Below are 24,989 nucleotides of genomic sequence, written 5' to 3'. Positions count from 1 at the left end.
CCCAGCCCCACATCCAACAAGCCTGAGGTCAGAGCATGGTGCTCCCTCAAGACCTGAGGTGTCCCATTATTCCCATGTGACAGGCCACTACAACTCAGTGGCTAGAGCAATCACGACGTAGCCTGCAGCTTGGTGACAGTGCTCCGGGGTCGCACTGGGCTTTCAGCCCCTTCGGGCCACTGGGGATGGGCTGGAATGACAGAAACCTCGGTCCCATGACCTCTCACCTGGTGGCAAGGCTGTGCCTCCTCAAGGGCAGAGGGTCTGCAGGGCAGCGAGAGAGGTCCGGGCCTGGCACACGCACCCAGGCAATGCACAAGGTTAGTCCTGAGTCCAGGCTGAAGAGAGGGACCCTGTCTCTCGATGTGAAGAGGGCAAAGTCACATCGCAGAGAGACAAGGGCACAAGGAGAAAAGGAATTCATGGCCATCTCTGCCATGCAAGGACTCGAGTTTCACCCGATGCACCTTTCTGAGGATGTTACTTGAGGATAGGCTTCCACAGAACAAGGGAGGGCACTGAAAAAGGAAGATGGGGCCGGGACTTCCAGGAGCAGTGGGAAGGGCTGAGTAGCACAGGCCACAGAATGGAGGAGCAACAAATGCTCCAGCAGTGGATGTGCGCTCAGTGGCATTGAAGAGACCTGTCACAGAACTAGAACAGATAATCCTCAGCTTGCATGGACTGCAAAAGAGCCTGAATAAGCCAAAGCAATCTTGGAAAAGAAGAATATAACTGGAGGTACCACAGTCTCCGATTTCAAGATTTCCTATAAAATTATAGTAAAGGAGGGATCCCGGGGTGGCTCAGTAGTTTAGTGCCTGCCTTCAGCCCGGGGCGTGATCCTGGAGACCTGGGATCGAGTCCCACATCAGGCTTCCTGCATGGAGCCTGCTTCTCCTTCTGCCTCTCTCTCTCTCTCTCTCGCTCTCTCGCTCTCTCGCTCTCTTGCTCTCTCTGTCTCTCATGAATAAATAAATTTTAAAAATATAAAAAAAAAAGCTATAGTAAAGGAAACAGTATGGCACTGGCATAAAAATAGACACAGATGAATGGAATAGAATAGAAAACCCAGAGATAAAAGCCATGGTTATATGGCCAATTAATCTTGGACAAAGCAGGTGAGAAGACGCAATGGGAAAAGGCAGTCTCTTCAACAGAGGGTGCTGGGCAAACTGGATGGACACATGCAGGAGAGTGAAATGGGACCGCTTTCTTAACTCAAATTCAACATACTCAAAAATAAACTCAGAACGGAATAAGGATTTAAATGTGAAGCCTTGAAACCATAAAAACCCTAGAAGAGCACTCACCGTAATTTCTCTGACACTGGCCATAGCAACACTTTTCTAGATAGGTCTCTTGAGGCAAGGGGAACAAAAGCAAAAATAAACTATTGAGACTACTTCAAAGTAAAAACCTTCTGCTCAGTGAAAGACACGACCAACCAGAAGATGACCCGCTGAACGGGAGAAGATACTTGTAAATGACATCTCTGATGAACGGTTAACAACCAAAATATAGAGAGAACTTACAAAACTCAATACCAGGAAACCAAATAATCTGATTTAAAAATGAGCAGAAAAAAAATAAAAATAAAATAAAATAAAAATGAGCAGAAGGGACACCTGGATGGCTCAGCGGTTTGGCGTCTGCCTTCAGCCCAGGGTGTGATCCTGGGGTCCCGGGATCGAGTCCCATGTCAGGCTCCCTGCATGGAGCCTGCTTCTCCCTCTGCCTGTGTCTCTGCCCCTCTCTCTCTTTCTCTGTGTCTCTCATGAATAAATAAATAAAATATTTTTAAAAAGTAAAAAATAAAAATGGGCAGAAGACATGAACAGACATTTCTCCAAAGACACGCAGAGGCCATCAGACGCACATGAAATGATGCTGAACATCACTCATCAGCAGGGAAATGTAAATCAAAACTATGAGAAAACTTCTCACACCTGTCAGAACGGCTAACCGACAACACAAGGAACAACAGGTGTTGGAGAGGGTTGGGAAAAAGGAACCTCCGTGGGGCCCCGGGGTGGCTCAGTCAGCGAAGCGTCTGCCTTCAGCTCAGGTCATGATCCCGGGGTCCTGAGATCGAGCCCTGGGGTTGGGGTCCCTGCTCATCGGGGAGTCTGCTTCTCCCTCTCCCTCTGCCCCTGCCCTGGCTCCACGTGTCTCTCTCGCTATCTCTCTCTTGCTCGCTCACTCTCACCCATGCACTCTCCCTCTCTAATAAATAGATTTTATTTTTTTAAAAGAATAAGGAACTCTCATGCACTGTTGGTAGGAATGCAAACTGGTTTCCCCTGTGTAAACCAGTGTGGAGGTTCCTTAAAAACGTAAAAATAAAAATATCTTCTGATCCAGGAATTCCACTCCTGAGTACGTACCCAAAGAACACAAAAACACCAATTTGAAAAGATTCATGCACCCTGTGTTTATCATGGCCTTGCTTACCATAGCCAACATGGGGAAGCAGCCCAGTGTCCGTCAGCAGACAGATGGATAGAGAAGGTGCCTTCTGTGTATACAACAGAAGATTACTTTAGCCATAAAAAAAAAAAAAAAAGAGTGAAGCCTTGCCATTTGCATCAACGTGGATGGAGCTAATGGGTATAGTGGTAAGTGAAGGAAGCCAGTCAGAGAAAGACAAATGACATATGATTGCACCCATACATGGAATCAGAGAAACAAAACAAATGAACAAAGAAGCCAAAAAACACTCTAAACTACAAAGAGTTGGTTACCAGAGCGGGGGTATGGGTGGGGTTATGGGTGGACTAGGTGCAGGGGATCAAGAGGACATTTCTCATGAGGAGCACTGAGCAAAGGACAGAATTGTCGAATCATCATATCGTACACCTGTATGTTAACCATACTGGACTTAAAATAGAAAAAAAAAAAAAAAGACCTCTGAAACACTGAAAAGCAGTCTTGCATCTGGTTCCATCCCTCAACAGTGTGTGACCTCGGGCAGGTCAATGTCTTCGTGCCTCAGTGCCCCCACCCATAAAGAGGATAAACCGTCCTTATAGAACCATTAATGTTCAATAAATGATTTTAAAAAAATCAAATCCCAAAGATCGGTGAGGTAAAAAAGCCAGGCTGTGGGATGAGCTCTTCTGTGTGCAGAGGAGGTGGGGGTGCTTGACGCCCCGCCTGCAGAATGTGCAGCCCACCCCAGAAGGAGCGCAAAGACCAGGCAAGTGGGTGGTGGCTGGTGGGGAGGATCACACTGGATACCTTTGTTGGCTTTTGATTTTGTTTGAACCTTGTATCTGCATTATCTGTTTTCCATTTTCAGAAAATAGCTCAGGCAGGTGGGGAAGCCGGGGAGGGCAAGATGCCCAGGCGGGACCAGCGAGCTGGTGGGAGGGGCCCGGCCAGCCCCCAGCCCCGCTCTGGCCACCACCCAGCCCATTGTGACCTCCCCGGCTGTGCCCAGGCCTTTGTGACAGGCACCCTTGAGGCAGACCTGCGAGCCATGACACCTAGAGGGCCCTCGATAGGAGGGTGGCAGGTCGGGCCAGGCTAGAGCCCGGACCCGGGGTTAGGAAGGGGTTACAGGGAGGTATGGAGGGGCCCAAAACCCTAGGCCCCTGTGGCCACTCCCACCCCCAGTGCCCCCAGCCTCAAGCTTCGAGCAGCCACGGAGGATGCCTGGATCCACCATGCCAGGGCTTTGTAAGGTGGCCCTGCCTGGTGCCTCTCAGCTCCACTCACTCCATAGAATCTGCCAGGCCCTTCCCACCTCCGGGGGCAGGGGGCGGGGGGCCCAGGGTCGGGGCCGAGGTACCTGGGGGCTTTATGGCCAGCGAAGACAGGGAGATGCAGCGCCAGAGACCCAGAGACCCGGCGGGGGTGAGGCAAGGACACGTGGAGGCGAGGCTGGGGTGGGGCTGGCCCCTGCACTCAGGACGAGAACAAGGGGCACCCAGGCAGGGGGCGCCCCCCAGCTCGGGGCCCAGACCCTGCCCGTGCCCCCCCATGCCGTCGGGGTCAGGAACCCCGGCCTCGCCCAGGGCAGCCGCCTCCCCGCTCCAGAGCGTGGCCCTGGGGCCTGCAGAGCAGTCCTTCCTCCAGCTGGAGCAGGAGAACCAGAACCTGGTGAGTGAAGAGCCCACTGAGGCGGGGGTGGGGGTGGTGGTGGCCCCGGCTACCCGTGCAATGGGCTCGCGGCTTCTGCCCTTAGCCCCCCGCCCCCCGCACCCCTGCCTCAATCTCCTGCCCAAGGAGCTCTATGATGAGCAGTCCCATCTGTGTCCCCCACTCTCAGAAAAGACAGAACCAAGATCTGCGGGAGCAGCTGGGGGCCCTCCTGGGGCCAGGGCAGCAGTTCCTGCCCCTGTGCACGGAGCACTCAAGCTGTACGGCCCTGGCCTGGGTAAGTGCGGGGGACAGAGGGCCGCCGAGGGGAATGACCCCGGGCCTCGGACACCACAGCCCCGCCCGGCTCTCAAGCAGCCCCTGACCGCCCACGCCGCCCCCGGCCTTGGCGCTGACCCCAGGGCTCTCCCACAGGCCCCAGAGCAGGCCAGCACCCGGCCCCTGGAGGACAGGGCGCCCCTGCAGCTGCTGCGGAGGGAGCTGTGCCGGGGGGAGGAGTCCTTCGTGCAGCAGTCTCAGGTGGGTTCTGGGGAGCTGGGCCAGGGGAGGGGTCCTCCACGCAACACTCCTCGGTGGCCCTGCCTGTGCCCACTGTGCCCCTCCCCAGAACGAGCTGCAGCAGATCCGACTATCTTTTGAGAGGAAGAAGATGGCCATTACTGAGGTGCCCGCCTGGCCGGGGTGGGAGGGCCACCCGGGGGAGCCACCCGGTTGGGACACATCTGGGGGTCCTGCTGCTCAGAGCATGACCCGGCCTCTCCTCCGCCACCAGGTGTGGGACGGCGTGGCTGAGGTACACATGGCCCTGAACAACCAGGCTACTGGGCTCCTGGTAGGTCCCCAGAGGGTGACACTCGGGGGGTGACGGGAACAGGAGGCAGAGGGTGTGGGGTCAGGGGAGCACCGGGAAGCAGGGGAATCCGGCAGAGAAGTCAGGGTTAGGGGGCCTGTTTTACCTCCTCTGCCCCCCAGAACCTCAAGAAGGATATCCGGGGAGTACTAGACCAGATGGAGGACATTCAGCTGGAGATTCTGGGGTGATGTGCAGGGTCAAGGTCTCGGGGCGGGGGGGCAGCGCTTGGCTGAGCCCGGGAAGGGGCAGGTGCCCTGGCCAGGATGGGGTGGATCAAGCCCTAACCCTTCCCCAGCTCCAGGGCACCAGACCAAGGGGTGGTGCAGGCTGAGGGGGGTGCTCACCTGGCCCTGACTGCGCAGCACCCCCCTCCATCCAGGGAGCGTGCCCAGTGCCGCACCCAGGCCAGGAAGGAGCAGCAGATGGCATGCATAGCGGTAAGCCCCTCGCCGCACACCCTCACCCTCTCCCGGCACCCTCACCCTGGAGGCCCCTCTGGGCAGGGAGCTGTGGGCTTCAGTGTAGAGGCCCCAGGGCGGGAGCCCCAGCAGGAGCGGGGTGGCTGGTCATCCCTGAGACCCGGCTGGCTGCGGGCGCCTATCCCGGGTGGGGAGGGGTACGGGGGTGGTTGAGGGCACAAGGACGCCCCCCAGGCGCAGGCTCCGACCCCACCCCTCGTCCCCCACCCCGCAGAAGACCAGGCCGCAGCTGGGATGTTCCGAGGGCCTCAAAGGCCAGCTCTGGTAGGTGGCGGCGCGCCCGGGCAGCGCCCAGTCCCCGGCGGGCCCCGAGGGCACCCCCGCCCCTGACCGCCGCCGCCCGCAGGCTGCTGGCGCTGAGGCTGCTGCTGGGCGCCCTGCTGGCCTGCACCGCCGCCTACGTGTACGTGGTGGACCCTGCGCCCTTCGAGGGGCTGGTGCCGCCTCTGCTGAGCCGTGCCGCCGTCTGGAAGCTCCGGGCCCTGCTGGGCCCGTTCCTGCGCCTGGAGGTGGACGACTTCCTGCCCTTCTAGGCCGGAGGCCCAGCGGCCCCAGCGAGAGGAGGCCAGGCGGCCGGCCGGCCCCGGGTGCCCACGGCACTGCCGCGCAGCGTCCCGCCAGGAGCCGCGGAGAAGGGGGGCGGCGGGTCTGTCCTGAGGGCTGGGGCTGCTGCTGGACATATAGTCATGACACACGCGGCGTGTGAGCCTGTTTCCATGGAAACGGGGGGTTGGCAGGAGGTCTCGCTGCTCTTGAGACCCGTCTCACACCGAGGGCTGGGGTGGGGGGCTCCCCGGCCCCGCCTGCCAGCTGGGCGGCAGCCCCTCTGCCAGAAGCCCCCAGCCCACCCTGGCCACCAGGGAGGGTCTCTGCAGAGTGAGGACCTGGGGACCCTCAGGCCTCCTCCCTGGGGCTGGGCCCAACCAGCAGACCTCAGTGACCGGCTGCTCTGCTTGGCTGACTTCACACCCGCCACCCCACCCTCCCCACACTTGACCGGCCACCACCTCCCCACCTCCCACTCCTGTCCCCTCCCCAACTAGGGTCCCTGTCCAGTCCAGCCTCCTGGCACTGCCCCAAGGCTCGGAGGACAGGGGGACCACGTTGGTGGACAGAGCCGTGGAGGTAAACACCAGAAATTTTATTTAGGGCATTAAATTGGGGTGGGAGGGGGAAGGAATACCTTTTAGAACAATAGACAATAGCTTTGTAGCTTGCTCATCCCCAAGTGGGAGGATTAGAGGCACCGCCCAGGCAGGAAAAGGACTGGCCGGAGCCCTGCCCTGCCCCTGGGGACGGCCAGGGCCCCGGCTGGCTGGCTGGCTGGCTGGCTGGCTGGCTGGCAGGGCCTGCAGGGCTGTGGGCAGCGGGGCCCTCTGAGCTCCCCCAGGTGCCACATCTCGGAGTGAAAGAGTGAAGACTGCCGGGCAGGGCTGGGCAGAGCAGTCACCAGGAACACACTGGACTGGCAGGGTCTCCTCCCCGCCCCGGCAGGGCCCGGATGGCTCACCAGGCTGGCGGCTCCAAGAGGTTAAGGCATCTGTTCATGTGCTGGGTGTGGGGAGGAGGGAGTGCAGTGACCTGCAGGGACAACCTGAGACCCCCGCCCCAGCCCAACCCGCAGAGGCCTGGGCTCCCTGGGAAGGAAGTGGCGTCTAAAGTGCTCGGTCAGGCAGGGAGGTCAGGGCGCTAGTGCGACCCCCCAGGGAAGGCCGTGCTGGTCCCAGCAGCTCCAGGGCCCCTGCCTGGGGGGTGGGACGCCCTGCGGCAGGTGGGGACTTCCTGAGGTGGGTGGGCACAGGGTCACAAGCCCCAGTGAGCTGGGAGTCAGTCAAGGTGCGGCTGGTGGAGAGGGGACCCCCAGCCCACGGCCCAGGGGCTGTGTGGCTGCCTGGCTTCCCGGGCGGTCCTCTCGGGCCCCAAAGCTGCCTACTTGGCGTCCCGCTCAGGCCCCGAGAGACCGGGGAAAAGGCTGGAGGCGGCTGAGTGCAGGCGGCACATAGCCCCTCGGGGGGGTGCCCGGGCAGCCAGGCTCCAGGGGGCCCGCAGCGGCGGCCGGTCGTCAGGGAGGCCAAGGTGGCACAGGTGCAGGCCGGGAGGCACCCTGGGCTGGCCACGCCGGCCCCATCCACGGCTGCAGGTGCCGATCCGCCCCCTGTGGGCCGCAGCGTCCCGTGAGAGAGAAGCAGAAAGGTGGAGGTCAGCATGGGGCAGAGGTGCCCAGGGCAGGGTCCGAGGCCCAGCCAGCCTCCCACATTGGGCCAGCCCCTGCCCCAGACCCCGCCTTTGCCCTGGCTGTCTCAGCCCCAAGACACCATGGATTCCCAACGCCCTCACCCCCAACACTTGGCAGTGGGAGGCTCAGGTTGCCAGGAGGGCGAGTTCCAGTGATGTAGCTGCAGGAGGCGGCAACGGCCCCCACAGGGCCCTCAGCCAACCGGCAGCCCCAGTGCAACCCCTGGGACTTCAGTCTCCTGCAAAAGCCCCTGGGATCGGCTTTCGGGGCCCCTGGGGCGGCTGCAGCCCCAACCTCTCTCCAAATGCCCTGTTGCTACCAGGGATGACGCAGACCCGTGGGAGCCTCATGCTTGTCAGCCAAAGACCCATCGGCCAGCCCCCCACCTCCCAAGCTTCCAGCTCAGCTTAAGTCAGTGGAAACACCCACGAAGGCCGCCCGTACCTCTGGCCAACACCTCTCCCAGAGCCTGACCCACTCTGCTCCCCGCCCCTGGAACCCCCGCATTGCACCAACAGCCCTAGCCTTGCTCAAGGAAAGGATCAAAATGACTCTTTTTCTTTTTTTAATAAAATTATAGATATATAGATGTAGATATAAAAACATAAAACAGACACAACGCAAGCGGACGCTGCCGTGTGCTTACTCTCGGGTCCCTGGCGCCAGGCGAAACTCTGACCCCCTCCCCGATGTGCTTCCCATGAGGGCCTGGACTTTGCATGCCTTGGGGTGGGGGATCTCCAGTTTGGCAGGGAGGGGGGTGCTCCTGGTCTCATGGGCCCCGGTGGCAGCGTCCGGCCCGGGCCTGCTCCCACCTGCCCCCGTCGCCTCCCACAAGAGCATAAAGCAGAGGTTAAGGCTTCAATGAAAGCGAGTTTCCCGGCAGTGGGGGCAGCGGGGGCCCGAGCGTTAACACATGGGACGTGGCATGGCAGCTCAGCGCACAGACATGGGGACGCACCCACCAGCTGGGCGAGACAGGACACACGGAGCCAAGACCCCACCCACAGCTGGCTGTCTGTCCATCGTCCACCTGTCTGTCAGAACCCAGAGCAATCCCAGAGCGGGGTGCCTGTGGGCTGGGGCTGGACTCCCCGAAGAAGAACTGGCCTTGCCAAGCTACAAGCTTCCAGCGGGTCCCTGAAAGGCAATGAGTTAGGAGCAGCCGGGTGGTGGGGCCTCGGTCCAGTACGGCCAGGGACCCAGGCCTCTCTGTCCATCTCTGGGCCACAGTGGCCCCGTCTGTGAGGAGAGCAGGTGGGGACCAGCCTGGGGACGACCTCAGGGGCAACGGTGCAGGTGCCACACCCCTCGCGGTCCCCGCCTGTGGGAACAGGGGCACCAACACTCAGATCCTGCAGCCCGGCGGCCACTGGCCCAGCCGCGCCCTGGTGAGCAGATGGGTGGATGGACAGGCGGAGCAAGAGGGACAGGCTTGTGGAGGTGTGGTCTCTTCCGCTGACGTGTCCACCGGGCCTGGGCCTCCTGGTCTCCCGGGGCAGAGAAGTCGGGAGGGGAGGGCAGCCGCTGGGGGTCCTGGTCCCCGGGGCTCCATGGCGGATGGATGGCAGTCAGTCCTCACACTGAGATCTCGTACGTGGTCCCACCCACGCCGGACACCTTCTTAACGAGCGTGTGCCGGGCAGGGCTGGCGGAGGGCCCCGGGGGGCCAGCGGCAGGCCCCAGGCGGGCCAGGCCCGGGGACTGCCCGTTAAGCTTACTTGGGGGGGTCTTCAGCTGAGGGTGGTCCCTGCATCAAAACAAGCACATACACGCACACACACAGTGAACACGGGACCACGGCATGACGGGCCAGCGGAGGCAGCAGGACAGATGACGCAGACGCACACAAAGCCCGGGGCGGCCCCTGCCTCTGAGCTCAGCCAGTCCCGCCCAGACCCTGGGAGGGAGGGGGCTATGTTGTCACAGGACACACAGATGTCAGAATGGCCACCTTTCCCCTCCAGGGCGCTTGGTCCCTCCCACCGGCACAGACGCCGGAGCACAGGGAGGCCCCAGGGCCCCGCATCGTCCTAGTGCCCCGAGCTGGGGAGCCCAGCGGGGACTGGGTGGCTCCTTCCCTGCTCCCTCCTAGGAAGATGAGAGCCCGTCTTCCCACCGTCCAGCCTGCCCAGGACCGACCAACAGCAGCTCTGACATTGCCGCGCAAACATTCACGAGCCTGGGAGCCTCCACTCCACCCCCCGCCCCGTCCTTCACCTGCCGTCCCCCACCTGCCCAGGTAGCTGTCACCCACTGGGCCAGTTACATTCGCCCCAGGGACGTCCTCACCAACTGAGCCTGTGCTCCAGGGGCGATGCCGAGACAATACCCCCACACACGGCGGGGCCCAGCACACACCAGCTACTCTCCTTGGGCCTGACCCCATGAGGCAGGCAGCCAGCCCAGCTTCCAATTACCCACCTGCTGGGGGCCTGGAACCAGCCTGCCCCTCTGGGCCTCAGTTTCCCCATCTCTGAGCAAGGAGGCCCTTACTTCCTAGGGCTATGGGCACCCAGGGCAGCATGTTCTGCTGTGGGCTTATGTCCCCTGGACTCAACCTCCTGGACGGACACTGTCTCCAGAGGAAGCCCCAGGGTCCCCCTGACACTCGGTTGTACCAGCTGCAAGGGAACATGCAGCTCAATAGGTACCTGCCCCACCGACGTGCCCGGCATCCCTGGAGCTGGGTGACCCTCGCCCCTCACAATCTGGCCAGGAGCCTCCAAGGAGGGTGAGGCCCACCCCCGTAGGCAGCCATTGGCCTCCCTGACGACCTCTGCGTGCTCAGCCAAGAGGCTCCACGAGGCAGCCGGACACCTGACCTGTGGCGGAAAGCTCCCCCCCCCCCCCAAGCCCTCCCGAGCCCCCCCTCCAGGACCTACCTTTGCACGGCCAGCGAGGGTGGCGACTCCGGGAGGTCCGTGTGGATGAAGGCGACAGCTTTGGGGCCTGCATAGGAGGGTGAGCGGGGCGTGCTGGGTGGGGAGGGGGGGCCCTGGCGCACCGGGGACCTGTGCGAGCCGCTGCCGGGCCGAGGCCCAGGGGCGTTGTTGTTGGCCAGGTCGGCCTGGAGGGAGGAGGACGAGGTCCGCGGCGCCCGGCTCACGGCGCTGGACAGCGAGGACACGGAAGTCTGCAGCGCGGGGTTGCGCGCGCCGCCGAAGCCGGGCCCGGCCACCAGGTCATCCCTGGAGCCGTAGCGCAGGGCAGGGCCGCGGGCGCCGTCGGCCAGCGCGCTGGCCTGCTGCAGGCTGTAGGAGCTGGGCGCGTCGTAGACGCCCGAGTCGCCGAAGAGCGAGTCGGCCTGAGAGCGCAGCAGCCGTTCCCGCTCCTCTCTGTCCTTGCGCTCCTGGATAGAGGCCATGATGGTCCTGGACAGGTTGTCGTAGCGCACAGGTGAGGGCTCCCGGGGCCGGGGGCCCAGCACCGGGCTGAAGCTGCGGGATGGGGGCCGGGGCGGCTCACCCACCGCCCCCGGGTGCAGGTAGGGCGAGCGGTAGCTGGCCACGCCGGCCGAGGGGTGGGCTGGGCACGTGTGGCCACCGGGAGAGCCGGGGTTAAGCAGACTGTCGTAGGACAGGCTGCCGTTGCGGTTGGGCAGCGCGTGGGGGGCGAAGATGCCGCGGTGCGGCGTGGGGGGCCCGCCCTCGGAGCGCAGAGGCTGCAAGGCCACGTGGTCCCCACCCCGCCGGCCCGCTGCCTTGAGGCTCAGGGAGCGCAAGGCGCCCGAGAAGGTGTCCGCGGCGCTGAGCGGCGGGGATGGCGGGTAGGCTGCGTGCAGGCCTCCGGGCGTGTAGTCAGGGAGGTCCAGGCTGGGCTCGGACGCAAAGTCCAGGCTGTGGATGCTGTCCTCCCCCAGGGTCAGGGAGTCAGGGCCTGGGACCTGCGGGGAGAGAGGGCGCACGTCCTACCACCACCCTGCCGTCACGCCCTGCCCCAGCCACCGGGTGCTCCATGCCCCACGGAGGCTACGACCTCAGTGCATCAGAGGCAGCCTCCCGTGTACCCGACAAGCTGTTTCTGGAAGTTGCCCATCCCCTGACCACGTCTCCCTTGCTCGCCACAGAGGGAAGTAGGGATGGGCTAGAACAGAGCCCCCATATGTCACCCCCTTGGGAAGGCTGGGCACACTGCTCCTGCCTCTACTTCCCCACGGAAGGGGGCTGGCGCAGGGACAGCCTCAGGAGTTGGACCTTAGGGAGACGTAATAAGCACACAGAGACCCAGAGCCCTGTCCTGGGCACCTTGTGGCTGAGGACTGCGGTTGCTGCCGCAGCAGAGCACTACCTCCCACTGCATCAACCCACGGCAGTGCCCTCAGAGCCGACACGGGAGGGGACCTCGGGGCAGGGGCAAGGGACCAGCCACAGCAACAAGGAGGCTCCATGGACTGAGGGCTGCGGGCTCAGGCTTGGGCTGGGGACGAGAGCCTACAGGACCTCACACCTCAGAGCGGGTGCTGGTAGGGACAAATATGGCCTCACGGTACTTGGCCAACCAACCAGAACCCTCGTGGGATCTAGGACAGTCCCAGGAGGTGGGGCAGGCGAAGGCACCTAGAGCCCCCTGTTCCCAAGAAGGGCTGATCGATACCCGCCCAGGAGGCCCAGGCTCCCTGCCCAGCCCAGAAGGGCCCTCATGAGATGCAGGGTGGAGCGGGGCATCGGCCCTGAGAGGAGGCGACTGGTCCAGGCGTACCAGCCCAGGCACGGGGCTCTCAGGTGGCCATGAAGGAGGGTGGGCAGCCTGGGAATGCTTAGGGTTCTGGATCATTCCTCAGGCTGCCCAGGGTTGCCAACTGCTCCACAGTGATTGTAGAGTCAGAAATAAATGTGCCTTCTTAAACAATCTCAAATTCTTCTGAAGCCTTCCCGTGGGCCTTACAGAGGAACGAAGAGTGGAATTCCAGGCATCCTGGCACACACTGTTCCTGGGGGCAGCTGCCCACCAGGCCGGCGGGCCATGCTGGTCAAGGAGAAGGGGCCAGCCAGGACTGCCTGTGCTGCCAGTGCTTCCTTTGGGCCCAGCTGGGGTGCCCACAGGGTGAGGTTCTGCCGGCGCCCAGCAGGCTATGACCCCACGGCCCCAGGGTCAGGGCCTCCTGGGGCGAGGCCCGAGGAACGGGACCTCTGGGGGCAGGGTCTCCAGGAGGGGTCGCACAGGACTTCCTGGGGCGGGGCCAGGCCTCCTCACCTGCTCACCAGGCCCGCAGAAGGGCGCCTTGGGACCCGAGGGGAAGGCAGGCCGGAACTTGTACATGGCAGGTGTCGGGGGGCTGGTCCTCTGCGCCGACAGAGCGCTCTCTGGGGAGATGGACCATGGTCAGCTGGGCTCAATCCATGTCCCTCCCTCTGTCTGGCCACCCCCACCTCACCAGCACTGCTCGGGCGTGGTGTCTGCAGGTCACCTCCGAATGTGCCGGCCTCTGCCTTGGGGGGCAGTGGTGGCCCCAGGTCCAGCGGCTTCTCATCCAGTCGGTCCAGGCTGCCCTTGGACTGGGAGGGGGTGTGGTCAGTGGTGGGTAGGGCGTGGGCCAGGGGTGGGCCATAACTGGGGTCTCTGCCCTGGGCCCTGGGCCCTATACCGTTCTCCAGAACCTACGGGATTCCTCCCCCTTCCACTTCTAGGCCCCCTCCAGCAGAGCCGCTTCCTGCCTTCTAGGGTCTATCCTCAGCCCCACTCCCTACCTGCCCCCAGGGCCCCCACCTTGCTGCGGCCCAGGCCAGCCTTCAGCCCGTTGTCACTAAGCTTGACCTTGAGGGGGGCGGCTCGCTCCAGGAGCTCAGGCCGAAGGAAGGGCGGCTTCAGGCGGGCGGCCAGCGGCAGCCGGGGAGGCTCCACCACGTACCTGCACCAGGGGCGGCGGGGTCAATGGCCAGGGTGACCTGGCCCGAGCGCTCACCAGAGGCAAGGCCGGCCACACCTGCCAAGGGCAGAGGTCGACCAGGCTGAGGGGCCGCACCTGCCCGCCCCGAACCCGGCAGAGGCCCCTCGACACCCCGTCCAGGCCTCACCGGGGCGCCAGAGGGCTGCACAGCACGTGCTCCACATTCCCATAGCAGCCTCGGGTGAAGGGGTTCACGCCCCCACGGAACTTCCCCGTCACCTGTGGACATGGGACCCCTCAGCCAGCCTGGCCACCCAAGGTCCTGGCCCAGGCAGACGGGGGGACAGGCAGGGACAGCTGGGGTTCCTCAGAGGCAGGCTGGGCAGGGTCAGCCCATGGGTGCCCCCCCCATTCACCCCGACCGCCCCAGCAGGAAGCTGTAGGATCTCTGGGGAGATCCAGCGGCATCCACAGGTGGGAGTGAGCGGGGGGCAGTGCAGACACAGCCCGCACTCCAGGCGCCCCCAGGGACCCCGGGGCCAGGTCCCCCCCACCCCGGAAGCTGCGCAGGCTGCCTCAGCTGAGGGCTCCGACAGCCCTGCCCTCATACCGCCCCCACACGGCCCTCTCGGCCCACAGGGGCGCCCCCTGCCCGTCACCATGTGGGCCCTCCCGGGGTCAGCACCTGCTCATTGGTGGTACGCCCTCGAGTGACCAGCACCACGTGGAAGCCAGTGAGGCCGATGACAGGGATGAAGAAGAGGCCAGCCACACACATGACGGCCATGCTGGCCCGTTAAGGCCAACGGCCGTGGGGCAAACACGCGGGGTGGGGGCCTGGGGACGCGCCGCTCCCTCTGCCAGCCGGCGGGCGGCCACCCACCCCGGGGCATCCCAGGCAGCCCGTGGCCAGGCCAAGGATACGTGATGGTGGTGTGGGCGGCCCCCAGCCCCTCAGCGTGGTTCAGCACGTAGACCAGCCCAAAGGCGACGACGCCCACCATGTGCGCGCTGAGTGACAGCAGGAACAGGAAGAAGTAGCGGTAATTGCGGCGCCCAATACAGTTGTTCACCCAGGGGCAGTGGTGGTCGAAGTCCTGGGTGGGAGCAACGAGTCAGGGCCCTGCGGGGCAGGGGCGGGGGGGGGGGGGCATGGCCGGGCGGGCGGGGCGGCGGGACCGTCACCTCTACACAGTTGTCGCAGACGCTGCAGTGGGAGCAGCGGGGCGGGCGGTAGAAATGGCAGGTCGCACACCACTTCATACGGACCTGGATGCCCCGCACGTCCACGTTCTTGTACAGCGGCGCCCGGAAGTCGTCCTCCTTATCCTCGTCCTCATCCGCTGCGAGCCAGGGCCAGAGGGGGACAGCGGGACAGTGACTTCCTGGGCGGAAGAGTCCTTCCCGGACCTCTGCCAGTCCACCCGCCACGACCCCCGCTCACATACACAGGCTCTCTCGGATCAGCCATTCACACTCTAGTGCAAGCGAGCAGATGCCGTGTCCCAGCACAGGGCCCTACCTCGGGGGAAGACGCCAGGGTCCATGAAGGTGGCCATGCTGAAGTTGGCCAGGACAAAGAGGAAGATGATGCCATTGTAGACGGGAACAGCTGGGGACACAGCTCGAGTCAACCATGGGCACCTGAGTTGGACAGCAGGGCAGAGCTGGGTCTGGGGGTGCAGCAGATGGGCGGGGACAGGACGTGGGGCCAGACACCTTAGGCACATCCACACACAGGCAGGCCGGGCCACAGAAGGCCACCGTCCGCGCTCGGCGTGGCTGTGGGGAGACCCCTGCACATCGGCCCGCGGCTCCTCTGCTCGACCACTGGAGCTGGGCACCCACAGTACGGCACGCAAGCTGCCCACAGGCCAACACCGATTCCAGAACCCCCAGGTGCCAATTAGGAGTTCAAGTCACAGTTGAGAGAGGCCCTTGGGGGCCTGGGCTCCCACTTTTAGGAGGCAGGAGTCCAGGATGAGGTCTGGGCCCACTCTGCCTGTGTGCCATGACGGCCAGAGGCCAGCCCCGACCTCACCCAGCCTGGCCCGCAGCCCAGTGGGACCCCTCCGCCAGGGAACATCCGGGACATGGGGAGCTCCAATGCACGGCGGGTGTCACCCGTCTGTCCCTGAGGGGTGCAGTCTCAGGGTCTGGGCTCCCGGGCACATCCCCATCTAGGCAGTCCCTCCTTTTTAGTTTCTCATTTTACTGTCCTTATGACAACGCACAACATCCGAAGAATAAAAAAGCACGATAGCCCCCACTCACCATCTCTTGCCTCCAAGGCTGTGCCCTCTCCAGGAAGCCTTCCCGGATTCCCCCCGTGGGGCTCAATTCAGACAGGGAGCATCCTCGTCAGCCCTCTTGGGACCTGACCAGAGCCCTCTCTGTGGAGACGCACCAGTCTTTGGGCTCAGGACCTATGACCCTGCCCCAACCCTGCAGCGGGTCCCGGCGTCCACCCACTTGGCTCCTCTGGCCTCAGGCTCCTGATCTCTCCCGTGGCTCCTGGCTGCTTTGACAAGTGGGGGGCACCTGGGGGGTTGTTCCCCCCCATACCTCACCCCCTGTGCACTTGGAAGCCAGTGGGGATCCCCCTCAGAAGCCCTGACGGAGAGAACAGGGCATCGTGGCCTCCAGCAGGGTGAGCAGCGTCCATGGCCCTGCCCACCACCCAGCGCACGCCGGCCACGCGGCTGCGCCCACGCGGCTGCGCCCACGCGGCTGCGCCCACGCCTGTCTTGGCCAGGAGCCAGCCCCGCCACCCCAGCAGCCACCTCCATGGCAGCAGAACTTCGCTATTTTTAGCGGAAAGCGAGAGGCTATTTAAAGATTCCACTTCCCACGGCAGCAGGCTCAGCGGGCCAGGAGCCGCACGTTACCCCTTCCTCTTCCCTGGGACCTGCTGTGGAGGTGGAGGCACTCCTTGGGGACACAGGCTCCCTCTGCGGGGAGGGCCCTCCTCCGCCTCCCCTTGCCCAGGCGGCCCGGGCAGTCCACCAGTAGGTGCCTACCACGTTCCCCGGCCTGGCATACAGACGGTGCTCAATGTATGTGGTGGTCCCTGATCCAATCCCATGGAGCAAGGTGACAGCGGGCCCCCGAGGCATGGTCTGCCCCGCAAGGCGGGGTGGGGGGCAGAAGCCAAAGCGCCAGTGGGGACAGCGGGGACGGTCTGCCCAGGCAAGCGGGGGCTGGGGGCTGAAGGGAAGCAGGCCCGCCGGGGGGGCCGCGGAGAAGTGGGGGGACCACAGGCCCCACTCAGGTGGCACAAGCCAGCACCCCACAGCGCCTTCCGGGAAGGGCTGGCTCTGTAGTCTGCACAAAATGAAAACGCGGGCCCCTTGTTTAAAAAGTATCAAGAATTTCAAGACAGAGACAGCGGAGCGGGGCGTCAAAGGCGAGTGTGGGCTCTCGCGCACCTGTGCTGCCCGCACCAGAGGAGGAGGGGGCTGGGAGGTCCTGGGGTGCGCTGGGTCCGGCAGAGGTGCACACGGGAGGCATGGCAGGCGGGTGGGCACCCCGACAAGAGGACCCGGCCGGAGGGGGGGTGCAGAGGCCAGGACAAGAGCCCCTGCGGCCGTGCTGTCAGGTTTCACAGCGGATACCAAGAGCCTGCTGCCCACCCGGTGCGGTGGACCACGAAACCACCCTTCCGGCCTCGGGGAGTGGGCGCTGCTGTTTTCCCTATTTTACAGACAAGGAGTGGGTATAGAACGGCTTGTCACATACCAGGGCCTTGGGGTGAGCCTACGTCTGGGCTGGGATTCAAAATATTATGCAGGCAGCCAGGGCCCGGATCCCACAGGCAGTCCCCGCAGCCGCATTGACCAGAGTCTCCCCTGGCCCAGGTGGCCTCCTTGGTCCTCCCTGAGCCTCCGCGACCACCCCCAGGCTGCACGGGCTAGACAGCTGCCCTGAGTGAGATGCCTGGGGCTGCGTCTGGGCATCCGCAATGTGACAGGGCAACCTGTGCACCGAGGTGGTGGGAAGGCTCCGTCCACTACAGGCACCAGCCGTCTGCGTGCCTGGGCCACGGATACCGGGGACAGAGGGCTGGGGCCCTAGCTGGTGTTGGGCAGGCTGGCGCCTGGGCGGTAGCAGCGGTGTGGGGGGCAGGCAGGTTCTCTAACAGGGACCTGGGCCACTGCCCCCTCAACACCCGGCCCCCAGCCTTACTCACACCCAGCATCAAGCACTCCCATGCGGTCCTGCCCCCCTCACCCTCCCTCAGGGTGCCTTTACCCCTAGGCAGGCCATAAAGAGGGTCCAAGCCTGGGTCACGCCTAATGAGGACTGGCTCCCTGGCCAACGCCAACAGGCACATGCACTGACACAAACACACGTCCTCATGAACACGCAGGGACACATGCATGCACACACATGCAATGCACACACAGATACACAAATATGCTCCGAGACACATGTGTGAACACACACCTGTACATGCATGTATGCAGACACACTGCATCCATAGCCACGTTCAGAAGGCCCATGTGCAGGAGCACACACCAACGTGTATTGACCAGCAAGACACACATGTATAAATATTTGTGAGAATAGATATGCCCACTTGTGCACATGCTGGCACAAATATGGACATGGCCACCCGGGCACACCAGCACCCTCGTTTGTGCACACACTCAGATGCACGTATGAGCCCACAGAAACGCAGACAAGCCCTGCCTCAAACTGCGCCCCTTGCTACGCTCTCCACAGACCAGGCGAGCATGAGGACACGTCAGGACGTGCGAGCTCGGTGGGCAAGCAAGCCTGGCAGCCAGTGCAGCTCAGTCCACCTTGCGTCTGTCCTCAGCTCCCGGAGGGCCCCTCTGCCCACGAGGACAATACTCGGTTCCCACCCAGGGGACCAGGGGACGGGATGCCTTAGGCAGGGCCTGGCCAACCCTTGCTGGCTGCAGCCACGCTGTGGGGCCCAGGGCATGCCTGGGTTGGGGGCGGCTCGGCTCCCTAACTAGCCCCCACCTCCTGAGTATTAGGGCCACACGCCATTGCCATAGGCCCCACCCAGATGGAGGCCCCAAGTCCGCCTAGCCCGGCAGGGAGACACCACCCAGTGGGGGTGGGGGGTTCTGCAGGGCCAGTACGCGCGCCACAGCTAAATGTGGAATGGAAAATTTTAACTCAGACGTTTTCATTTAAATCGGGTTCTTCGTTAACACTGTTTGTGTTTAAGAGTGATGCTCCCACATGGGGGTACCTGGGACCGGAGAGTCTGTGGCCACTCTGCCCTGGTCAGGCTAGGCAGGGCCCCTGTCCTCGCACACCCATCTGATCCCTGCAGACACCTGAGCAGATGGGGAAACTAAGGCTCAGGGGACCAAGGATACCCTAGGCCACAGGCAGTGAGGCCTGGTGGTGAGACTCAACCCGCGTTCCCTTCCTTCCCCTGGGGCCCCTGCCAGGGGCTCTATCCACCTGGGCCTGCCCTTCCCCTGTCCCATGCTGGGCCTTCTGGCCCCTCTGGGCCTCAGCGTCTAGGGAGGGCTCAGGCCCATCCTGGGGATAGACTGTGGCCTCCCAGAAGTCAGCCCCCTGGTCCTGGACAGAGACAAGATGGCCCAGCCTGGTTCCAGGTGTTAGTAACCCAAAAGCAGCTCTAGTTCCCTGATGTCTACAGGTTCCCTGTCATTCTGCAAAGTGGCTCTGGGAGGAGGAAGGGGTTGAGGTAGAGACCTGACCTGGGGGCTCTTAGAAAGCACCCCCAGCACCTGACCGGGCCTGGCACCGAGCCACGATGGGAAGGGCTTCTGGGGACCGAGGGGACACAACTGGACCAGGAACCCAGGAAGCCTTCCTGGAAAAGGGCCTCTAGGAACCTGCCCCTCAGGGTGCTCCCCATCTTCTGAGGGAGAGGCCCCGGCCTCTGCTGATCCTACCCGCACCCCAGCCTCTCCTGGTAACATAGCTGAACATCCTGTTCTTCGTCCCAGCCCTCTCAGTGAGCTGGCCCAAGGGAGGGGTCCTTGGTCTTCTAGGCTCCTGGTTCCCCACCCTGCATGATGTCAGGAGCTGCTGCCTGCACGGACCTGCCCCAAAGGGGCCAACTTGTGTTTACTGAGCAGAGAGGGGGCCTGGGGCCACGCAGCGTCCAGTGAAGTTCAAGGGGTAAAGGCAGAGAAGAGAGAAACCTGTGGGGGCCCAGGGGCAGGGTGGGGAAGACACAGGGGTGGGCTGCGCCCTCCTGCAGCAGGCCTGGACCCAGCAAAAGGGTAAAAGTGTGGCTGCTACTAGGGCGACCAGCGGCCTGTCCCAAGGAGAGGACCACCGGGACCCCTGCTTGCCTGGAATTCAGCATGCTGTGAGGGGGGGTCACTAGGCCCGGTTCACCCCGCAGAACCCCTTTTTAGGAACCCAGTTGCTCTGAAAGACCAGGGATGAGCCAGGTAGAGCCAGGGATGGGGCGGGCCAGGGTCCCCAGTGGGCTTTTGGCCCCAGGGCATGTGGCCTCGGTGGTCCATGGGAGCCCTGTCCTAAGGGCGATCAGGGCTGCCTTGGCTGGGTGGTCGTTGTGCCTGGCCTGCAGCTATGCCCCTGCACCTCCATCTTGCTGCAGAGGCACATGCCACCTTCCGTCAGGCAGAGTGGGTCCCACACAAGGCGGGAGCCAGGGAAAGGCCTGCGGTGCCTTGCTGGGCTGGAGGCCTGGACGCAGAACCCCGGCTCTGGGAACTGAGGTAGGAAGAACTTGGCAGGTGCAGGAGCCTCAGTGTCCACATCTTGGGACGGCCAAGTTCACCAGACCACTGTGCAAGGGCCCTATGACATCACGGGAAGGGCTTCGGACGAGCTAGGAGGAAGGGAGGCAGGGCTCTCCGGGGTGCGGCTGATTTCCGTACCTTTAAGGATTTCCCTGCGTTTCCCAAGTCCTTAGAGGAGAACGTGTATTACCTTTAACGTCAGGGGAGGACAGACACTGAATTGCACTTCGGAAGTGAGAAACCAGGATCAGCAAGTGGAGGCCAGGCTCCCAGGAAGTACACCTGAGACTCCTCCAAGTCCCAGAGCCCAGCCCCGGGAGCCCCCTGCACCTGCGGAAGCCCTGCGCCCACTGCCCCTGCCCCTCTCCCCCACCCCCCCCGCCCCGTGGCCGGTGGCATCTGAGGAACAGGAACACGCTGCCTGCCAAAGCCAGAAATAAGCCCGTCCACACAGGCCTTTTTTAAACACGCTCTTGGCAGCCTGTGGCGCCCACCCAGCCTCGGCCTCCAGGTAGGGCTCGTGCGCCTCCACGGGCACCCAATGCAGACTCCCAGTCCTCGTCGCCGCCACCCTCTCTCTGGCTAAGGCGCAGGGGGCCAAGCCGGCTCCCACTCGGCCTGGCCCGGGCTCCTTCGCACCCCGGGGCTGACCTGCCCTGGAACAGAGGCCCCAGGGAGGATGTCAGTGTGGTCCCTCTGGTCACCTGGGCGGTGTCGGCATGGCACTGGTGGAAGGGAGCGGTCCCGGTCCCCATGGTGAAGGCCCGGAGCCCCCAAGCCCTGCCTGTCCCTACGGGAGCGGGGGGTGGTGGGGGCCAGCTGGGGGCATCAGCAGCCTGTCCCAGGTGAAGAAGTTAGGGCTGTGCGGGCCTGCCTGGCCTCTGCCTCGGGGGTCATGGTGCCCAACACGGCCAGGCCCTCCCGCGGCGACCCGAACCCTCCCGGGAAGGTCAAGGGAGGGTGCAGGGCACTGCCAGGCGGCATCGAGGGTGGCTCTGGGGCAGGCACGTGGCGGCCGGGCCAGGCCACACCTACGCGGGAACAGCTTGGCCCTGGCCCTGCCCTGGCCCTGCCCTGGCCCTGGCCCTGGGCGGGCCGGCGGGAGGGGCCCCGAGCCTCCCTGGGCTCCTGGGGGGCGCTGGCGGCCGTGGGAGGGGGCTGCAGCCACAGCCTGGGCGCCTGCACACACTCCCCCAGGGCCCAGCCCCGCACGGCAGGGCCGGCACCCGGTCCCCGCTGAGCTCGCCCTCGCCCGGCCCGCGGGCCCGCACGGCGCACAGTCCGGCCCCGGCCGGGGCGGGGGCGCTCAGGTCCCGGGCCGGCGCCGGCCCCCCGGGCACGGCCCCTGCCGCCCGCCTGTGCCCCGGTGACGCGGGGACTCACGTGAACACGAAGAACAGGGTGCTGGAGCCGACCAGCAGCGCGGCGGCCGTGGCCACCGGGATGTACTTGGCGGGTTTGAGGCGCGTCCCGGGGCTGCGGGGCATCCTGGGCGCCGCGCCGCCGCATCCCTCCCCGGGGCCGGGCGGGCGGGGCCGGCCGGGGTCGGGCCGGGGGCGGGCGGGGCGGTGGACGCGGCGCAGGACCCGCGGCGGCGGCGGCGGCGGCGGAGGAAATCCCACCCCGCGGGGAGCGGCGGCGGCGGCGCGCTGATGTCAGCGCGGGCCTTAAGGTGGACCGGGCGGCGGGCGGGGGGGCGCGGGGCGGGGGCGGGGCCGGGCTGGGGGCGGAGCCAGGACCCTCGCCCCGCGGCCGCGCCCCGCCCCGCCCCGCCCCGCCCCGCCCCGCCGCGCTCCGGAGCCGCGCAGCCGCCGTCGCGCACCTGCAGCCCCGGCCCACCCCAGGCCGCCGCGGACCACGCCGCGCTCCCGGTGCCCCGCCCGCAGGCCGTGGCGCGGCGGCCGGTCGGGCCCTCCTGGGCCTCGGTGTGCCCCGAGCACCGCGGGAGCCCGTGCGCGCGGTCCCCGTGACGTCCCTGCTCCACGCCATTCCCGAGGAGGCCAGACCCCTCGTCTGGAGCCCCTGGCATTCACCGGGCTGGGGAACTCCTGACACTGGGCGCACCCTCATTGTTTATCTCCTGCCCACCTCCCAGCCCTCGGGCCACTCGGATGCAGAGCCCAGCTAGTGAGCGGGGCAAGGGGGGCAGGGGCGCTGGACTCTCAGGGAGAGGCCTCCTGGCCCCAGCTGCAGGTTCGGGAGTGTGCGTAGGTGGGAGAGCTGGGGCCGGGTGAGCCCCTCGCCCCTCGGGAAGCGGGCATCCTGCCCTGCCTGGGATAGGCCGGCGGGCAGGCCCACCTCCTGCAGGAAATCCCACCCTCCAGCCCGGCTGCCGCTGCCCGTTTAAGGTGGACCTGCACCCTTGCAGTGCCCGGCTGCGGTGTGGACGAGCAGGCTCAGCAGGCGGGCAGAGCAGTGCCCAACCCATGGGAGGGTAGGACCTGGGTCATGCTCCGAACCCAACACAGTTAGGGCCAGGAAGTCTCTGTTCCCTCTAACACACCCCCAGGGCCCTCTGCTCAGAAATCAAGACCCATCAGTGTCCTCCCCAGGTGGGAATCCGTGTGAGGGGTCCTCACCCTCCTTGGCCCTGGGCACCTGGTCCTCTATGGCCAGAATCCCTTGCTGCTCAGGGGCCACCTCCCCAGGCCATGCTGCCACAGGCCCTGGGGATCGTAGGCCTGGAAGCCCCTTCCTGCCTGTAGGTGGGCCTTATGAAGGCACCAGTCCCAGCGAGCAGGCTGCCAGCCGTGTGCCATTAGAAAAGACCTGGGGGGGGATCCCTGGGTGGCGCAGCGGTTTAGCGCCTGCCTTTGGCCCAGGGCGCGATCCTGGAGATCCGGGATCGAATCCCACGTCAGGCTCCCGGTGCATGGAGCCTGCTTCTCCCTCTGCCTGTGTCTCTGCCTCTCTCTCTCTCTCTCTCTCTCTCTCTCTGTGACTATCATAAATAAATAAATAAAAATACCTTTTAAAAAAGAAAAAAAAAAAAGAAAAGACCTGGGGCATTAATACAGCTCCCTGACAGCAAAGATGGTGATGGGCTTTTCCCCATAACACTGCAGTTTTAGCCTCTGCCCTGCGGGGAGCCCACTTCAGGGTCCCCACATAGAGTTAGGGGAGCACCCTTGCACTGAGTGGGAGGCTCAGGGCACAAAAGTGAGCCAAGAGCAGACACCTCCCTACTTCTGCCCACAGCGCCCCAGCCCTCCAATAGCCTCAGCGCCTGGAGCTGCAAGGTCCAGGGTCCTCACAAAGACTCCAGCCAAAGCATGCCCCACCCAAGCTTGTTCCTGTCCTTCTGCAACCCAGCCCTGGGACCCCAGGCCTCTGGAAGCCTCTGGATGCAGGCCCACTTGTGAGAGGCTCTTCCCCACAGGCTCCCAACTGGTAGCCCAGGTCCAGTCAGGTCTGACTCCAGGTCGTGCAGAGGCGGCACCAGGACAGCTGAGAGCTGAGAGCTGTGGAGTGTGCCAAGCACTGGTCACAGGAAAGGGTGCTTGGAGTCTCCTTGGTGAGGTCCCTGCAGACTCTCTGGGCAGAGGGGAGTCCTGGATGGGTGAAGGGAAGAGGACAGAGACCTAGAGAGGCCTCTGACCTGGGAGTCCTCCCCCTAAGGAGTTATCCCCAGGAAAAGGAAAGCACAGCAGGCTTGCCCAACCTGCAGCCCAGTGGACTTACCTGGAACGGAAAGGTTCATGTCCCTTCTCACTCCTTCCCCAATACCATCAGCACCTCAGTTGTAGCTTGCCATTGCCGCTGTGCCACAGGGAGGAACCCACCTAAGAACACACTGGCTGAGGGGCACGGGAGAGGCCCCGCTGGCATCCCTGCTCATCCCAGTGGGACCGTCAGGACGGCACGCCTCCCTTTCTGCAGCATTGCAGTGTCAGCAATCCACACCTTTACATGCACCCTGTAATGTGGCCTGGTCACAGCACAGCCCTGCTCCCCAGCCGTTCTGAGGGGCCTACCCTGCAAGTCAGGGTTTCCCCACCTGGGGGAAAGGGGAGACACAATTCATCACCCAAGAGGAAGTCAGCCTGGGCTTTTACATCAAGAATTTATCTTGTATGGGAGCCCAAAGCAAAAAAACAGAATGTTCAACAACCATTCTATGCTAAAAGGGGGTGTCCTTCCCTGAAGGATCAAGCCTGGGCCGGCCTTTCATCAGTGCATCTAAAGGAAGCCCACGGGGAAGCAACTGTCCTTTACATCAAAATTCCCCAGAAGATAGGGGAGGTGCACGAGCTTCAATGTACTTTCTTGGTGGGAAGAGCCCCTGTGCCCACTGGGACTTCAAGAGGACCCAGACCTGTGCCTCTAGAGGACTAAGGCTGCCAGGACACAATGCTGGCCAGTGAACTCTTCAGTGTGGCTTTTTAAAAAAAGAGCCGCTTCCTTTGGAAGTACATCCCCCAGAGGGAACAACAACCCAAGGGATGGAACCAGACCCAGGTCCCAGGGTCCAGCACACTGGGAGGTCGGACAGAGTAGGGGCTGGCGAGTAAACTGGCCACACTGTAAAGTACCCCCGGCAGGTGTTAATGGCCAGCAGCCGAGCGAGAGGAGTACCCCAACTCCAGGGCCAGGTCATAACTTGCTCGTCCCACTGGAGGGCAGCATGGCCACATTCCACTGCTCCTTTGGCCTCCCAGGACAAGTTACCATGTGTCACCATGCGCCTTGAGAAGCCTGTCGGTGCACCAAAAACGCTTCTCCCCCACTTAGGACAACACTGAGACACAATTTGTTTTAC

The 24,989-nt window shown here is 63.8% G+C and overlaps 2 protein-coding genes across 4 annotated transcripts; one reads left to right on the top strand and one right to left on the bottom strand.

Moving 5' to 3' along the window:
• The first annotated feature begins 3,570 nt into the window (after window positions 1-3,570).
• Window positions 3,571-5,969, top strand: CCDC188 (coiled-coil domain containing 188). The gene is made up of 9 exons (XM_025982700.2): window positions 3,571-4,104; window positions 4,274-4,381; window positions 4,519-4,623; window positions 4,712-4,768; window positions 4,877-4,936; window positions 5,077-5,141; window positions 5,337-5,394; window positions 5,651-5,700; window positions 5,783-5,969. Exons 1-9 carry the CDS (start codon window positions 3,571-3,573, stop codon window positions 5,967-5,969), a joined length of 1,224 nt encoding a protein of 407 aa, XP_025838485.2.
• A 587-nt stretch (window positions 5,970-6,556) lies between these two features.
• Window positions 6,557-21,830, bottom strand: ZDHHC8 (zDHHC palmitoyltransferase 8). 3 transcript variants are annotated; one of them, XM_072723515.1, is made up of 11 exons: window positions 21,614-21,830; window positions 15,025-15,146; window positions 14,688-14,845; window positions 14,427-14,599; window positions 14,188-14,290; window positions 13,690-13,781; window positions 13,382-13,523; window positions 13,050-13,170; window positions 12,869-12,978; window positions 10,558-11,558; window positions 6,557-9,422 (listed from the first exon to the last, which is right to left on the bottom strand). In XM_072723515.1, the coding sequence occupies exons 1-11, from the start codon at window positions 21,715-21,717 to the stop codon at window positions 9,251-9,253; spliced, it is 2,298 nt and encodes a 765-aa protein (XP_072579616.1). In that variant the 5' UTR covers window positions 21,718-21,830; the 3' UTR covers window positions 6,557-9,250. The 3 variants fall into 3 exon arrangements, with proteins under 3 accessions (XP_072579616.1, XP_072579618.1, XP_072579617.1); XM_072723517.1 differs by having other exon boundaries at window positions 6,557-7,591; window positions 21,614-21,818; XM_072723516.1 differs by lacking the exon at window positions 21,614-21,830 and adding an exon at window positions 15,777-15,910 and having other exon boundaries at window positions 6,557-7,591.
• Window positions 21,831-24,989: the final 3,159 nt, after the last annotated feature.

Source organism: Vulpes vulpes, chromosome 10 (genome assembly GCF_048418805.1).
Source record: "Vulpes vulpes isolate BD-2025 chromosome 10, VulVul3, whole genome shotgun sequence".
NCBI lineage: Eukaryota > Metazoa > Chordata > Mammalia > Carnivora > Canidae > Vulpes > Vulpes vulpes.
This window is presented reverse-complemented; position numbering and strand designations above follow the sequence as displayed.